Source organism: Humulus lupulus, chromosome 9 (assembly GCF_963169125.1).
Source record: "Humulus lupulus chromosome 9, drHumLupu1.1, whole genome shotgun sequence".
In the NCBI taxonomy this organism is placed as follows: Eukaryota; Viridiplantae; Streptophyta; class Magnoliopsida; order Rosales; family Cannabaceae; genus Humulus; species Humulus lupulus.
Window position 1 is genome coordinate 2,643,826 of NC_084801.1, and position 18,096 is coordinate 2,661,921.

Genomic DNA, 18,096 nt, shown 5'->3' on the forward strand with positions numbered 1-18,096 from the left:
CCGTTTCCACAAATCAGCTTTGAACGTACGGGGGCTCCATTACAATTTGTTGAGATAGATAATGTTGCAATTGAGGAGGAGAGGGAGGAGGAAATGGAAGAAGAAGAGGAGGAGGAAGAGGAAGTGGAGGAGGAGGAGGAGGAGGTTGAATATGAAGATGATGAAGAGGAAGATGAACACATAGAAACCGATGATGATAGTGAAGATTATTATAGTGATAATTAAGTGGTAATTTTATAATATGTTGAAGTAATTATTTTTAACAATAAATAATTTTATATTGTCATTTTTAACTGATAAATGTAATTTTAATATCGAATAATTTGACAGATATGGCTGATGTTATTGCTCAATCTCACGGGGGTGATGGTGGAGGATGCGATCCTCCACGTGGACCGTCAGATATCCCAACTGATTGTGAACGAGGTAATACTTTACACATTGATATACTCCTTAAAATTTAACAATTAATCCATATTAATTTTAAAATATTGAATTTGCATACAATAGCGCCTCCAAGTAAACATGGACGCCATAAAGGATTGAACACGCGGGAAAAGAGGGAACCGTTGGGGCGTCCTCTCCCTCTCGAGTGGGATGTGCGGGGGAGAACATATAAAGAGATCGGAGAGTACAGCTCAAATTTCTCAAGAGAGCTCGGATTACTTGTTCGACAGTACACAGATCCGGACTGTCCTCAATGGTCAAAAGTACCAAATGCCTCGAAAGAAAGAATACTTGCACATTTGGAAGTAAGTAGTTTATGTATTTTTATGTTAATTCTCATTTTATGTTATATATGATATTTACTAATAAATGTTTGTAAATTAGGATGATTTGTTTGATATTGGGCGTGCTAGATATGGAGAAGGGCATATGCCTGGGATCTTGAGAGGCATTGATACTTCGTGTGCTAAAAAGTATTCTGACTGGAAGTATGATATTAAAGAGCATTTAACGATTAATGGGCCACAAAATCGTTATGGTGGTTGCACGGATACGCAGTGGCAAAAAGCAATTGATTTTTTTCTACGCCCAGAAATTACAGTATTAATTTCTTGCTAAACTTAACTATCTTAATTAAATATATTACAAACGATAACTTTTTGTAGAAACGTTCTGTGGTCAACAAGGAAAATAGAAGGAAACTGAAAGAGCTTAGCTATGGAGGTTCTCAGTCAATCCCAGCCTTACGCTATAAAAATGTTAGTTAATTAATTATTTTTTAGTTTATTTTTCTTATTTACGTTTAATTATTAATTTTATAAAAATATATGTACGTGACAGCGCAATTTAGAGACTGGGCAACTTGAGTCCATCCCAGATAGCTGGATGGATACTCACCATAAATCAGGCACAGGGTGGGTGACAGAGACAGCCAAAAATACTTGGGTACGTTAAGTTTTTTTAAACATTTTTCAAATTTTTAATTGTTTCAAAACTTTAATTACATTATACATTGTATCACAGGAGGAATTGCGTGCATACCGCGACACACAACAGACACTGGAAACTGATACTGAGAATTCCACACCAGTTTCGAGTGCGCCTGAAGATGAAGACATATCTTTGGTACAAAATGTCTTCGGAAAATGACGGGGCCACCAGAAAGGATATGGACGTATCCTTAACATAAGGGACCGAACTCCATTTGATTTTCGTCCTTCACAAACTAGAGATGAAGAGTTGTCTGAGATGAGAGAGCGTCTTCGACAGTTAGAGGAGCATGTCCGGACTCATTGTATCACCCCGGGATCTCAATCTGCCCCACCACCACCCGATGATCCCGATGTTGGAGCACCGATTCAGTAGGACTTATGTATGAATTTTATTACAATTGACTATTACATTATCATGTTTAAGACAAGTCTTTATTTTGATTCAGCGAATATACTCTTATGTTTTTATTTATATCTTTAATATAAGTGTTTTAATTTTATTCTATTCTTTTATATTTAATTCAAAATAAATAAATAAGGGAATAACAAATATAAAAAAAAAATTGGGGACAAGTCTATACCAAGGACATTGTCCTCGGTATATACCACCAAGATGTCGGTATATACCAGTACAATGACAAATTGGGGTTTGTTGTACCGAGGACATTTGTCACTTTCTACCGAGGACATTATCCTCGGTAAACCTTATACCGAGAACATTTTTAATGTCGTCGGTATAAGTTTTGTTTTACTGACGCGGCTGTACCGATAACTTTATACCGACGACATTGTCTCGGTAGAGGCTATACCGAGGACATTTGTTCTCGGTATAGGCCCTGTTTTTTGTAGTGACATATTATATGATGAAAATGGAGAAGAGTACTAAGAATACTAGTGCGGTGATGATGATGAGCTATGCTATAGTTATAGCTCTTGTGTTTCTTCCATCTACTAGTTTTGCAGGTGGGCGAGCTCTGAATAATATTCAACTTTACTCCTCAGATCATCCTGGACAGGCACAGGTCACTTTCGTTATCGAACCATCTCTTTCAGATATATTATTGAAAGAAAAGAATCAATGCATTGGTAAATTTTGCGCGCCTTGGTCACCTTGCCAATCTGGATGTAAATGTGTTGGAGATGTAGGTTTCGGAGCATGTGTTTGATTGTAATATGTGTTCTATGTACTGTCGATTGACGCCTACATATTTATGAAATAATGTCAATCATATATATAGTGCTAGTAGTAATGAATAATAATGTTACACATGATATGACATGAGCAGACATATTTACGTACAGTGTAAATATGCATGCATGTTATTAGTGTAACTTAATTCACTACAACAAACTAGGACTACTACAACATTAAAGTATAACACAAATTAAAAAGTGTTACCCTACCTGTGTTAAAATTATAAGGCGTGCTCAGTAAAATTTTAGGCGCCATATATGTTTACTTTTCATTTATTTTTTCGCCAATTATATAAAATATTTATTTATCATTTTATTTCATTTTCTCTACATACTTTTTCTCTGAGACCTATCTCTCTCGGTCTCTCACTCCCCTTCACGAAAGACATCCCATTTCATTCAAAGAAAAATGAGACCACATTCGAAGGAGATATAGGAGTCCTGGTTTGTCGGCGGCGGCAGAGAGGCGACTTCTCTTCGGCTTAATCTCTGGGGCTTCGCCTCATCGACTTCTTTGACTCTCCCATTTCCTAGCCCGCCTATAACTCCCTCGTTTTCTTCTTCGCACCCATCTGTGCCTCTCCCTGCATCGAATCTTCCATTTACGCAATACCCACCATTAGAATCGACCAGTCCCTTCTGAGGCTAGGAGGCACGATCTTCCCTGGAGGCTTTGGTTTGAAATCAGGTAATCTTCTCGTCACCATCACCAATTTCTTTCCCCTGCTCTCTCTCTAGCTCCCTTTCTTCTCTCTCTTCTTCTTTCTCATTTCTCCATTTATTCAGAGGCTTGAAAGAACCCAAAGAGTAATCGATTTTGAGAGGGTTTTTCTCTTTCATGAATGAGCTATTATTATTGGTATGTAGTTTTGTTTTCTTTTTTCATTTCCGAAAGCCCCAAAATTGACTCTCGAATTGGTTTGTGTTTCCCCTAGATATTAAAAATCTCTTGCATTTTATTTTTTAGATTTCTCTTTGCAGTTTGGGTAATTCATTGCTCTGTTTCTCATTTTTGTGAAATGAGATTGACTGGTTCAGGCATTCGCATGGAGTCGAAAGTTGCCGGGTTGGAGGTAGATTACTTGGATAAACTTTCTGCCTAGTGATACACTGTTTGGTTTTACTAGAATTGGAGAGGGTATTTTGCTCATCAGTCTTAGGCTTTGTGGTTAAATAGACGATGTGTTAATTTTTTTGAATAAGTTAGTTATGTCATAGTGCTATGTGTGAAATAGAATGAATGATGTAAATGAAACTCAGCCTTGTGTATTTGGTATTTTAGTTTTGAAAAATAAAGAAAAAAAATGTTACTTCATAATAACATAAAGATTATTAATTGACGTAGCAAAAAACTATCCAAACTTATGATTTGTTGTTTGATGGGAATGATATTTCTTAGAAGTAATATTACAGAAAATGAAAATGCAGTACCCTAAGGTTTCATGAGAAATAGTTCTGCATGCTGGACTTTTCCCACACAATCTTTGGCCTTGGATTTCTAGCAAGGTGATGTCCCTATGGTTTGAAGTCGCCTCCTTTTACTTAAGAGGATTTTGTTTGTAGATCCCGGTACCAGAATTGCGAATAAGACCCTCTTATGTTAGTGAAGATGAGTTCAAAATCTTACAGACCGCACATTGATAGAAACTCGAGACCAAATACTTGTTAGAGAATGTACCACAGGGACAAATTGATGAAATCGTAGACTAAGTTGACTGCCTAACATTATCCCTATAATGTAAGAGCTAAGGATGTTGAGGTTGTCTGCTCTAACATAATTTTAGGCATGGTTAAACTTTTAGGAACAGGAAGAAGAGTTTGTCATGACATCTCAGACAACTTCAATAGAGAGATATAAAAAATATTGTCCTAGTTTCATTTGACCTTGTTCAAAAGTTGGATTTTTGAGGGACAACAATTTTAGGGAAGAGGCATGTCATTAGACAGAGCATGTCCATAAGACAGTGACAGCTTCAGGAATAGGATACCTAAAATGTAGTCAATTTTTTATTAAGCCATACTTTCATGTGCTAATTTCATTCTTCTGAATTACAACCCCAAAATTATTGAAAATAATGGTAATTATGATCATAATTAGAATAGGTACTTTTTTTTTGTTCAGTAGCATGACTCTTGGTTCAATGGAACAAATAATACACCTGTATAGGAAAACAAAAATATTTTTTTGTTTTCAAATATATTCATGTGCTCTGTCAACTAGAGAAGAGGGGGGGAACTATTCTAAACTAAACAGAGATACATTGTTAAGAATAAAGTTATTGGTGCAAATAGAAGTTAGCAAGAAAAATAGAAAAAGAATAAGAGAGAGAAAAGATAATAGATATTGGAAAGAGAATAAAAACATAAGAAATCAAGTGAGAGATATAAATTCAAAAGAGAATTGGTTCAATGAATTTTCATCCATACAATGAAAGTATGTGTGTGTGTGTGCTGTGTATGCATTTCTATCTCTACTACTTTGAGAAAGTTGACTAAAACTAAACCTCATTGTCAAATCCAAATAGCTAATAAATTTCCTTTTCTTAGAAAATTTCTTGGTTTATCTCTTCAATTCAAGATTTATTTTTCTTTATGTAGTGGTGGGGTTACATAGGATAATTATCTCAACTATTCATTATGAGTGAATTTTTTTGCAGGACTTGGCCAAAGTATTGAATAGGAAAGACACAAAGCAATAATAATTTTCACTTTCTTGACTTGGAAAGCAAGTTTATTTATATAAATATACAATTAATTTCAGTCAAATTTTTTTACAAGTGGTTTGAATCATATTCAAATTGAAAAGAGAGAATAAAAAAGATAAGTGAAGGGACTAAACTATAAGTTGCAATCAACATGAATTAGAAATTAGAAATGCCACAAAGAATAAGACAATAAAATTTTTAAATTATGAAAAGAAAAATATCCATGTATAGTCTAGCCAAAAGAGCAAAAATTTCTTCATAAATAGCTTATTTAGTCCTATTATAATCGTGCTACTGGTTTCTGTTGTGGATCTTGGGTTCTTTGCAAGGGGATTCCCACTTGTAATGTCCAGAAAACTCTGTTACTTTTATGTCTTCATAACATAACATTATTAAAAAGGCCTTAATAACACTTTCTTTTTTCCTTGTTCTGTATGCAGCTTGCAAGGGTTATTAAATGACTGCAACTGTTAATGGAAAGCTATTCTCTGGCTATATGATGCATTGTTGTACTTATTTAACACAACATAGAACTAGATCTGATCCATAATTTGTATGAGAAGTTAATAAAAAATCTGTTTTTATTTTTCAATTCCCATTTGCAGGAGAGAGATTTAGTGATGTGGTTGGTAGACCATATTACGTTGCACCAGAAGTCTTACGCAAGCAGTATGGTCCAGAAGCAGATGTTTGGAGTGCTGGAGTGATTCTTTACAATCTGTTAAGTGGAGTGCCTCCATTTTGGGCAGGTAAGATTTTTAAAGATGCTTCTTGTTAGTCATTATTGTATTTAGTATCTGTGTTTCTATTTGTGTCTCTGTATGTGTATTTTGTGACCTTTTTTCTTTCCCCTTGGTTTCAATAGAGAGCGAGCAAGGGATATTTGAAGAAGTATTACATGGTGACCTAGACTTTTCAACAGACCCATGGCCTAGTATTTCTGAAGGTGCCAAAGATTTAGTAAGGAAAATGCTTATTCGAGATCCCAAAAGGCGGATATCTGCACATGATGTTTTGTGTGAGTTTTTATCACTGGTTTGCTTTCATAATTACAATTTTTGTGTTTGACCTGTGTTGCTACTGAAATTAAAGGGTTGCAATTATTGTTGAGCAAAGCTTTTTGGAAAAGCATCTGTTATTCATTTCAGCTGCTTTATAAATAATTATTCTCATCATTTTTGTTCAACAATTGTCATAATTTTTTGCTTATGTATAATTCTATATCATGGTGTTCTTAGGCACAGCATCTGTTTGCACTGAAATTTTCTGGCTCCTTTGTTTTTAAAGAGAATGTTCTTTCATTCTTAAAGAGTTTTGGGTGAGAGAATTATCTGCATTTAAATTGTTGTTCTGATTTTTCTATTGAATGATGATTGGCTTGTAATTTTTTTTTGTTAAATTCAGTTTTGCAGACTGTAATTAGGCAGAAGAAGAAGATGAGGAGCAAAACATCCAGGATAACAGGGATGGAACTCAACAAGGTTTTCCTTTTGGAGCAAACCAACCTACCCTACCCCCCTGGTGGCTTCAAATTTGGGTAAAAATAGTAAAGCTGCTCTCTACCCTGCTTTTGATCAGGATTTTTTAAGAAAATATATATATATATTTATTGCTCTCTTTTCTGGGATGAATTACTCATTTGAATTTGTCATGTCATTGTCGGGGGCCAGATTTTTAGCATGGCACATAGGCTTGTCTATGGAATTTGTTATATTGAAGTCTTTAAACTTCAGTTTGCAATCTTGTTTCTAAATTAAATAGTAATCCTTTTGCCTTTTATGTGAAGAAAGTTGGCAACTGTGTATCTTCTTCAAATGTACCTATAATCCATTCAATTTGGTTGTTCTGTTTGTTCCATTATAAATCTGCTAGGTAAGTTGTTCTGTTTTTAATTATCATCTTGATACTAAGTTGAAATTTACTAGGTTGCCAAGGACTTGTGTTCCTACCTAAACATCTTTAAAAAAATCCTCCTTGCTTCATTCTAGTTGGTATATTTCTGCTTTGATTTTCTAGTTGGGAATTGAGATCTCTTACTTTCATTATTTATGGAAATCCCATGCTTTTTGTATAGAGAAGCAATGCTAATATATATGTTTTTGCCTTGCTTTTTAACCTGTTTATGCTTTAGCCAGTCATGGGTAATGTTTCATGAGCAATTTTTTCTTCAAATTATCTCTCTATGATTTCTAGCAAGAAGCCAATTGGCTATTTCAATCGCAAAATGTTTTATTAAAACTACTGTTAAGATTCTCCCTTCTTGAGATGATTTGAGAAACAATCAACTTTAAACAATTTGTAACCATAACATGTTATTGGCATTGATATCTGTTTTTGGACTTGGAAATTATGATAATCAAGTCGTGACGCAATTTTTGTTTAAATCCTTTGATGCCTTCCTCATATTAATCTATATTCTATTTGTGGTGATATTCCTTATGTTTGGAGGCCTTTGAGCTTTGACAACATATAAGTGAAAATTCTGAAGAAAAAAAAAAGAAATGGCCTAGAGAGTTTAAGTTTAAGCTAGTCTCTAGACCTTGCTGCCACATGCCTTAATTGCAGCCTTCAGCAACAGTAATTCAACTTTCAAAATACAGCATTATGACTTGTTCTATTACTCTTTCTGTTGCTGGCTATGACCGTTTCTGTTATATGATTATCAGGGTTACACAGGTGACAAGGAGAGCCTGGGAAAGTGTGAATAGGTAAGAAGCATTATTCATCTTTTCTTGTCCATGAATGACTTTCTATTATTAAAGTACACAACAGTAAAATGTTTTGAACTTATTGATTTATTTTATTAGTTTCTTACAAACTCCTTTATTTCTTTTAATTTCCCTCTATTTATTTACTTAAAAGAAAAGCAATTTATGTAATAGAAACTTGGAATTACTACTGTTGTACATCATTATTGTCCAGTTGAAATTTAGCTATTTACTTGTCAATTTGAGAGCATATAGATTCCTTTTGAATTCTATCATGGCCGGAATAGTCCCAAAAGGTCATTTTTTATTTTGTTATGTTTTTAATATTTCAGTATTTTATGGAGTTGATGAAAGTTCCTAGAGTGGAATCAAAATTGCGAGTGTTCTCTTTCAAGATTCAGTTCAACTGCCAGGTTTGGTGATATTTTTTATGCTTTTCATTGGTGGTTAAAATATTATTATTATTACAATCTATATTGTATAATTCTTCTCATCGTCTTACAGATTTCAGAATTTAAAAAGAGTCTGAACATTGTGAACTCTGCATGTGAAGAGGTAAGCAGCTCTTGATGATGAATTTTTTCTTGCAGAATTTGATATCTGTACTATATTGACAGATCCCTGTGCTACTTAAATTCTTCCATGCAGTTTTGAGAATCTGTTTTGACTTGGGTAGTTTTATGCTCTGTTTAATAGGTCCGGAATTCCCTCAAATTAAAAGATATTATGAAGAAAATTCTTTCTCTGGGTAATACTTTGAACCAAGGGACTGCAAGAGGTGAGGATCTTCAATTGTTATTTTGACAGATTTTATTATTTGTAGATGATGGAAAATTCTGTTTTATCATCTGATAGTTGCAAGTTCTTTTAAAATAAGACTTAGTTCCTTTTATGGCCATAAATCCGGATGTTTATCGAAGTATTAGATTAAACAGAACTTACACAATGAGGGTAACATTTTTTTTTTCTTCCATGAATATATGTATTGCAATTTACATTGTATATGTGGAGGCATCTATTATCTATTCATTCTGTTTATTTTTCCTTTTTCCTTTGGTGTCACTGAAGGGTTGTGATAAGCCAATAGCTGTACGTTTTGTAGAACCTAAGAAAGTTAGGAATGGAGAAGCAAGGTTTTGCTCTGTTCTACTTATTTGTGAACTGGAATTCCTCATACCGTTTCTCTTTTTTCATAACTGATCCTTTTAGTAACTGTTTGGTATTATAATTGATAACCAGGTGCCCCATTCAAATTTCTCTCCAGGGACAATAAGATGTTTAGTGGCATGCCCTTTGGCCCCCATTCTCAAGAACCAGTTGTAAAGTAACTTTTTTCATGTTACTTCCATTCATTTTTTTTTCTTGTTGACTGTATTTAAATTTTGTTTTTGTTGATATACGTACCAGGAAAACAACCAACCTGGGTGATTCCATGGTGGGGCATAACCGGCCTAATGCACCTCATCTGGCACAACATTTCTCGTTAACTAAACAAACACAAGCAGATTCTTCAGTGGCAAACCAGGAACCTCCGCAGTTGTCTCAGATGCATAATAGAAAAGCAAGTTCTCAACAATTTCAAGGTGAAGTTCGTGATTTTCCAAGATAGTTGCATGTGATGCAACCATTGAAACAAACGCTAGAGCAGCACAAGTGGTCTCAGACTAGTGGACAACCGGTATTTCGAACCAATAATAATCTTAGCTAGTTAATTTTCAGTTTTTTTAGTATTGCATGTTATATGTTGAAGTTTTTATTTTTTAATAACTTCTATCTATATGTCCCTTTTTTGGTGTTCAATTGAATGCGGCCAGAAGAGTGCTTACAGCATCTGAAGGGGTTTATTCAATAGAATATTATATTGCATTCCTTCTGCTTCATTTTTTTTTAAATTAAGAACTTTATCTATGTTATTTTAATGAAATGTTTAATGCAGCCTCTACCAACTGGAAGCAGTTCTCGGGAAGTTGCTTACAATATTCCCAGAGCTGCAGTGCCTGCAAATCCTCAGATGCCTGAACTTCCAGAATGTGATTGGAGTGAGCATACCTGCCCTGATGGGCATAAGTATTATTATAATTGTGTCACTCGTGAAAGCTTGGTATGTTCTTTCGTTCACCCTTGTTTATTTTTCACTCTTATATCTGTAATTTACGAGGATAAGGGCTTGAAAATTAATCTGCAGTGGGAAAAGCCCAAGGAATATGGTTTGTTTGAGGAACAGTTAAAGAATGAGAGACAGCAGCAAACTGCTGCCCACAAGCTTCAGTCTTCTTCCTTGGTTCTCTCTAAACAGCAACCTGCTCAAACACAAGAAATTCATTGCCAAACTCATGTTGACCATCAAAATCTCCAACTAGAAAAACCTGCTCTATCTGCGCCGGTGCATATTACTGTTTTCTTTATCTTCCATTTTCAGTAACTTTTCTGTTGATTTATGAATGCAACTTTGGTGCCATGAAAAGACTTCTGTTAAATAATATTTTTTCCCATCTCATATGCATAGCAATGACAATGTGACATATCTTGTGAAGGTTGGTCTGTGAGGTTTCACGAAGAGTTAGTTTTATTTCCTTGTTCATATAACATGAATTATTGATTTGAATACCCTCAATTAGAACTTGGACTGGTAATATGATAGGCCACCCTTGACCTATGTGTATGCCAGGAAGGATAGAAGCAAAGAGAAGGCATATAGTTAGTATTTTTTATTTTGTATAGATGTGATCTCAATCATTAGGCCAGAAGTAAATGAGGGTTTGAATAAGTAGAACCTGCACATACAGAGCATTTTTCTTGATATGTGTATATAACTGGTGTTATCATGTCATTTTTTGTTGCTTTATTGGTATTCTATAAATATGAAAGAGATCAATGCTCTAAATCTGAGTTTGAATGTTTGCTATTTGTGTACTGTTTAAGTTTATTCATTTTTTTTTCTTTCACTTATGTCTGCTACCTTGTTTATAATATATGGTCAAATTTGTTAAAATTCCATTTAGATAGATAGCCATGTAGAGTATTTGTGGAATACAGAAGTAATATTCGGATATTAATAACTCTACATGATATCTTTGAATATAACTAATAAAGGTAATATATATATATGGTTATTAACTCTTATGTTCTTAATAATAAAATGACTTTTTTTTTTACAATGTGCAGGTATATTGAGATGATTTCTTTGGAGCAATTCTTGACAACATTTGTAGTTGAGGCCTTTAGAATGGAAGAATGTATTTCACTAATTTTTGTATACATTTCTTGTTTTGTATTTAGTGATAAAGGAATCTGAATTGGGCATAAATTATGTTGTAATATGATTTATTTAAGCTTAGACTCACTACTACAAAAAGGGTTTTTTGCGAGTCCTAAAAAATTTTTTAGGACTCGCGGGACGCGAGTCCTCTATTTGAGAGCCTTAAAAACTAAGGTTTTTTAGGACTCTCAACGCGAGTCCTAAAAAACTGTTTTTAGGACTCGCTTTGCGAGTCCTAAAAGAATGTTTTTAGGACTCGCAATGCAAGTCCTAAAAAATCTGGTTGAGTGTCTTTAAGTAACTTTTTAGGACTCGCAACGCGAGTCCTAAAAAAATGTTTTTAGGACTCGCAATGCGAGTCCTGAAAAATTGTTGCGAGTCCTAAAAAATTTGGCTAAGTGCCTTTAATTAAGTTTTTAGGACTCGCAATGCAAGTCCTAAAAAATCTGGTTGAGTGTCTTTAAGTAACTTTTTAGGACTCGCAACGCGAGTCCTAAAAAAATGTTTTTAGGACTCGCAATGCGAGTCCTGAAAAATCTTTGCGAGTCCTAAAAAATCTAGTTGAGTACCTTTAAGTAACTTTTTAGGACTCGCAACGCGAGTCCTAAAAAAATGTTTTTAGGACTCGCAATACTAGTCCAAAAAAATCGGATTGAGTGCCTTTAAGTAATTTTTTAGGACTCGCGGGTAATTTTTTAGGACTTGCTTTGCATGACCTTAAAAGTAAATTTTTTTAAAAAAAAATACAGCTACAATTTTAATTTTGATTTAAAAATATATATATCCATTTGAGTGTCGAATATGTATCAAAAGAATTTGAAAAGAAAATACTAAAAAAATGGAAAAAAAATTTACGAAATAAATTTAAAATTTCTAAACATGTATTGTAATTAGCTAGCTATAACATCATTCATTTTGCTCTAACCAAATGTAAAAATAACATTGCCCATTCTTCTCTAACTTCATTAATTTCTTGAGTAGTATATGGCTTGTCGAAGGTGAACTGAAAAAAAAAAAACAAAAATTTAATTATAATTATATTAGTGGTAATAAATTCAAAGCATATATAGCCATGGTCATTTCAACCACTCATATATCATAGTTCCCCTCAATGTTTCTTATCAAGTAAAGCAAATTTGACTCAAATGTAAAGAACATCAAAATAAGAAATTCTCAAGTTCTAAAAACAAGACCCTTGTACAGCTAAGAATATCGACACTTTCTCATGGCTTAAGTAGTTAGTCTTAGTTCTTTAAACTAAGGAATACATATCTGTCAGTCTCAATTTAAAAGTGCTCAAGCTAGTTAGTTTATCAAATCACATAGACATTAATAAACCAAATTACTAATCATTCATAGCACATTAGCAAATATACAATCAACTTATTCTGCTCATGATCAATCAAAATACCTCACAAAATGTCTAAACCACACACAAATCATTCCTGTAATATTTTTTATAACATGAAAATTTATATATATATATATTCATGTTAACAAGTGAGCCAAAATAAAAATATTTATCAATCTAAGCATAAAAAATGTCTTGAGACATATTTGAGGAAGTTTGATTAATATATATATATATATTGATACCAAAACTGATGTGACAATTAAAATAGCAAAGCTCACGGACAAGATGAGTACTAAACTTCATATGATATATTAATATTTGGTTGAACATCACACAATTTGTCACGTTATCTAAAAAGTTTGGATTCTCATTTCTCATGAAACAACAAAACATAGAAATTATCATCATTTTATTCAATATGTTGTATTAGTATATTATAGGGATTAGTATATAATCAATTACTCAAAAGTGACTCACAAAAGTTAACCAATTATTAAATCTAATCTTTGATTAACGTTGTTCTAATTCTATAGGAGGCGATCCTTTAATTGTCTGAAGCAACTAATTTATTTTATTGTATAAAATAGTCATAAAAATGCAATAACCAAATTATTTATACAAAGCTGGTGATGTAGCAAAGTTGGACCATACTTTTTTTTTTGGTATACATTTACTTGAGCCAACCATTACATAAATTTTTTGAATTAATTTACTGGACCACTCCCCTAAAAGTTCACCTATTATATTGGGACTACTTTTAAAATGCTTTTAACCAATATTATTATTGACATGGTTGAATATTGTTTTAATTACACAAATCCAACTTAATAAATAAAGTAATTGTTTTGGGACCAATGTTTGGTAACAGACTAGGCAAAAGTACATCAAAATTATTTGAGACATATCTAGAGACCAAAGCTAAATTAGGCCAGGCAAATAGCTGCTATTATGGAAGTCAAATTAAGGTGCTACAAAGACCAGTCAACTGAGATATTAATGTAAATTTTAAAAAAGAAATATTATTGATAGTTTTTTATTTAATGTTAAATTCATCAGCATAAAGTTTATATAAGTCCATAATACAAATTCAACAACAATATATATATATCTTCCATAAAAAGGAAAAATACCATGCATTGTAAATACACGGATGATTCAAGAAAGTAAACACAAAATGTCACTTATGTTGGCCTAATGCAGTTGTGTGATTTTAATTTTTGATGGGACAACTTATTTGCTTATCTTTGTCTTTTTAAGAACATAGTGAGCTTTTAGATCTGTACCCGTTGTGAAACTAAACAAGTGCAACATATACTTTATTCATTTCTATGATTAAAGAGGGCACGCTGAGCATTCATAAGAGGGGATCAAAAATTATTTTGATAACCAAGTTCATATGAGGGTTCAAATGTTAAATATCCAGATCACAAATTTATCATTGTGGCAGTCATCTTTTTTATATTTCCACACAAAACTAAGTACAAAAAAATTTATAGAAAATTGGACAGCATATCTCCTAATTTACTAGCCTAGACATTTGTCACAATCAACACCAACATGTCAATCAAATCAAACAACACACAGGTTTTCATCCATATATCACCGCAGCACACAAAATTCTCAGAACCTACTTCACTAAGACATGCAAGTTCTCAATCTTCCGTTATCACCGCAACACACAGAATTCCCAGAACCTACTTCACTACGGATGAATATCTAAGATATCCAAACTCCACTAAAATAGTACAGTTATCATTCAAAATTATAAAATATTAAATTTTTTTAAAACTAAATCAAATGCAACATACCTCTTGCAATTAGCTACCAATCCAATGCTTTAAGACCAATCAAAATATTAACCTATTCATTTTAATCAACATTATAAAAAAAGAAAAATGTCAGATGTTGACATGCTCTTTTAAAACGGTTAAAATCAACACAACAAATATATGCATACATACTTGTATATTCTTTTACATGTCACCCTTGTATCAACTATCATTTGTCTAATGAACACTTTTAAGAGCTTTTTTTATTTAGAATAAAATACATATGATCTGCTAGTAAATTGTACCCATCAAAATGTGGTGGTGTTAGACACCAACCACTACTGGTGCCTATATAACAACGCTCCATATGATATTTTGTTTAAAAGGTCCAGGAGCTACTAAGATTTTTTTGTTTAAAAGGCCCAGGAGCAACTAGTGAACTACATACTTTGACCAAACTCTTAAATTAAACTGAAACCAAATGAAAACAACGGTCAACTTCTCTCATTGATCCTTTCCACTTTCTTTTAATTGGATTCTCAATATATAACTCTCAAATATATATTCTTCCTTGCAACTTCCTAGCAAGACTCTTATATAAACTCGTACACCTATCAAGTAAAGCAAATTTGACTGAAATGTAAAGAACATCAAAAAAAGAAATTCTCCAGTTCTAATAACGGGACCCTTGTATAGCCCTCTCCAAATCACAAAGTTACAGTGATTACATATATATATTAATCCTTAACAAATCTATACTATTTTAAATAGATAAAAACTAACCATCCCAGCTTTGAAATTCAAAAGCTGCAAAACCAATTTCAATAGTTGCACAACCTCCACACTTGTGCAAATGGAAACATTAGCAGCTTTATATATTCTAATAAAGTACGTTACTAAAAATTTGTAAAATATTAGATAGTATAAACAAATCAACAAAAGAAAATGTACATAGTATAAATAAATGCTATTTGTAACACTAAGTCCAAGAACAGCCAAACCTTTAACAAGAAGAGAGAACAGCCACCACCGGAGACGACGCCACGCACACCAAAGACGAGCAAGAGTACCTCGGAAAACCAAGAGATGACAGCGAAATGGAGAGAGTAGCGGAGTCAGGAGAACAGCGAGATAGAGCTCTGATTTTTTTGGGGATAAGTACTCATGGCCATTGTTTTAAGCTGTCAGTACCACATTACAATATGCAAACAAAAACAAATTATAAACACACAAAAGGGACCAGCAATTATGTTACTGTAATAATAAGTTACCATCAATTAGAAGCTGCATGAACAAGACAAACCAAATTCAAGAAACATATCATGTATATAGCTAGAGTCTCCTAATTAATTAACTATATATAGCTACATAAACTAATATTAATGAGTGGTATAGATGATGTTCCACTCAATAATCTATACAAAGAAGAGTGTGATGATCTGATCGATAGTATTTGATTACCCTCAATACCACAAGGGGGAGAGGCATGCATATATATGCCATTTTTGCTAAGAACCAAGCTATATAACATGCTATGCAAACATATATATATATATATTGAGAAATTAATTAACCTTATTGGGATGAATTATACATAACAAGAATTGAATGATGTTGCCGACGGGCCTTTTTGGAGATTATTAATTACTAGAGCTACTGAAATTAGACATGGAAGTTATCATTATATATCCTCACATGTAGCTTTTAATATATTATATATTAGCATACATACATTAATTGCTTTCCAAAGACAAAAATAAAAGACTACTCAAGACGAAAGTGAGAATGAGACCAACATCTCTTGCTTGAAGGAGAAAGGGGAGCTTGTTATAGTATAAGAGATTATATTATATAATATAGTTTATTATTAGTTCCATAAACTTCCATAATTGAATAATATCTAAAACTGGGTTTGATAATCCAAAATCAGAAGAGAGTAGAAAGAAACAAAGTGAAAACCTTTAGTTGTGAAAGCCCTTTTTCAACTCTCTTTTTATTGACTGAAACTCCACCTGGTAAAGTCTCCTTACTGCCATAACCAAAATCAGTCAAACTTTTCTTCTTCTGGCTCATTAATCAAACAAAATTCAACTAATCCACTTGAAAAACCAGTTTAATGGCCAGATCATAATACTTATCATCATGTATAAATTTCAATGAAATGTCCCAAAAAAGAAGTTAATCCAAAACTAACCTGACCACTATAGCTTCCAAATTTTCATCAACTATAGAAGGGCCATAAGGGTCCATGATTGGCTCAGCATGCACAGTGAGCTCTGGTTTTATAGACTATCACCCCATTTATATGAATATATATATATATATAGAATCTGAATAACATTGGTCTACTTTCTGAAGTTGCAAAATTTATTCACTGCTTACCAATTTACGCAAATATATTTAAACTTCGTCAAACAATGGAATAAATTATAAATGCTATTTTCGTTACTTGAATGGTCAGGCAGAAAGAATGCATCAGAAAAACAAAATAAATGAAATAAACGGATCCCGTGATACACCCCGATGAACAATAAAATAAAATCACGAGCTTTCTTTTATTTGATATCACCCAATGAACAGAAAAAAAAACATATGTACAAAAAAATCCAGACAAATCAACAACACTCAAATTGGTCAGAAAAACCAGACCCAGATACACACAATCTACAATAGAATGAAAGCACAAACTAAAATAATATGGTTCGAAGTTCAAACAAACGAGGCAATGACTCAATGATCTTTATAAAATATGTAAATACATAAATACAATTAACCAGCATGCATCATATCCAGAAAGAAATGAGAAAATAAAAGTTGACAGACTTGATTTTTCTTTCATTTTCATCATTTCTACTAATATTGAACAACTCCACTTGGCTTAGATATCAAGAACTTAGGTTGATTTTTTTTCCTTTTTATTATTATTATTGGCAATGGAAATTATTATTGATTAATACCTTCGGCCTGTGCTCTTCGCTCCGTGCGAATCGTCCCTTCTGCCTGTGCTATTCGGTCGGCGACGGTGGCGGTGCGGCTACAATCGGCTGGCTGAGGTAGAGGCGGCGACGGAGAGATCGAGAGGGAGGGTGAGGGTGCGGCGACAGAGAGATCGAGGGTGAGGGGTGCGTCGACGGAGAGATCGAGAGTGAGGGTGAGGGTCTGCGGCTACAATCCATTAGTGGTATATTAGGGATTAGATTTCTAATATATAAATTCTATTTTAGTTAACATAATTTTTTTTATTTAAATTAAAAATATCTTGGGTGAGACTAAAATAAATCCCTTTTATCCTATATTTTCGAAAGAAAGAGTGTTTTTATGCTTCTTTACAAAATATTTTAAGGACTTGCTTTGAGAGTCTTTAATACTGTTTTAGGACTCGCAAAGCGAGTCTTTAAAAGTCACAATTACTAATTTTTCAGCCAATGTGTTTTTAGGACTCGCCAATGTGTTTTTAGGACTCGCAAAGCGAGTCCTTAAAGAGTATTAAGGACTCCCAAAGCAAGTCCTTAAAATTGTTAAGTAAAACACTCATTTTTTAGCCCATAGTTTTTTAGGACTCGCATATTTTTTTAGGACACTCATTGCGAGTCCTATATTATGTTTTTTCAGGACTCTCAATGAGTGTCCTAAAAACTCCATAAATATTTTTAAGGACTTGCATTTAT

General features: G+C 33.2%; 2 protein-coding genes and 1 long non-coding RNA gene across 4 annotated transcripts; 2 read left to right on the forward strand and 1 right to left on the reverse strand.

The window, feature by feature from the left end:
• Positions 1 to 5,978: 5,978 nt before the first annotated feature.
• LOC133801790 (calcium-dependent protein kinase 1-like) lies at positions 5,979 to 6,506 on the forward strand (the record flags this gene model as incomplete). The annotated part of the gene is made up of 2 exons (XM_062240037.1): positions 5,979 to 6,087; positions 6,204 to 6,506. Coding segments are annotated over 2 exons (312 nt in total), but the record flags the coding sequence as incomplete, so codon positions are not given.
• Positions 6,507 to 9,391: 2,885 nt separating this feature from the next.
• Positions 9,392 to 11,324, forward strand: LOC133800917 (flowering time control protein FCA-like). Its single transcript, XM_062239027.1, has 4 exons — positions 9,392 to 9,724; positions 9,983 to 10,147; positions 10,232 to 10,429; positions 11,212 to 11,324. The coding sequence occupies exons 1-4, from the start codon at positions 9,665 to 9,667 to the stop codon at positions 11,218 to 11,220; spliced, it is 432 nt and encodes a 143-aa protein (XP_062095011.1). The 5' UTR covers positions 9,392 to 9,664; the 3' UTR covers positions 11,221 to 11,324.
• An 829-nt stretch (positions 11,325 to 12,153) lies between these two features.
• LOC133801788 (uncharacterized) lies at positions 12,154 to 17,698 on the reverse strand. Of its 2 annotated transcripts, XR_009876976.1 has the most exons (5): positions 17,386 to 17,698; positions 16,388 to 16,457; positions 15,430 to 15,609; positions 14,468 to 14,519; positions 12,154 to 12,308 (listed from the first exon to the last, which is right to left on the reverse strand). It is a non-coding gene; the product is annotated as an uncharacterized LOC133801788 (long non-coding RNA). The 2 variants fall into 2 exon arrangements; XR_009876977.1 differs by lacking the exon at positions 16,388 to 16,457 and having other exon boundaries at positions 17,386 to 17,691.
• Positions 17,699 to 18,096: the final 398 nt, after the last annotated feature.

Coding starts and splice junctions, on each gene's coding strand:
- LOC133800917 (XM_062239027.1), top strand. CDS start 9,665: ATGCAACCATTGAAACAAACGCTAGAGCAGCACAAGTGGTCTCAGACT. Junction 9,725..9,982: donor CTCAGACTAGTGGACAACCG/GTATTTCGAACC, acceptor TGTTTAATGCAG/CCTCTACCAACTGGAAGCAG. Junction 10,148..10,231: donor GTGTCACTCGTGAAAGCTTG/GTATGTTCTTTC, acceptor ATTAATCTGCAG/TGGGAAAAGCCCAAGGAATA.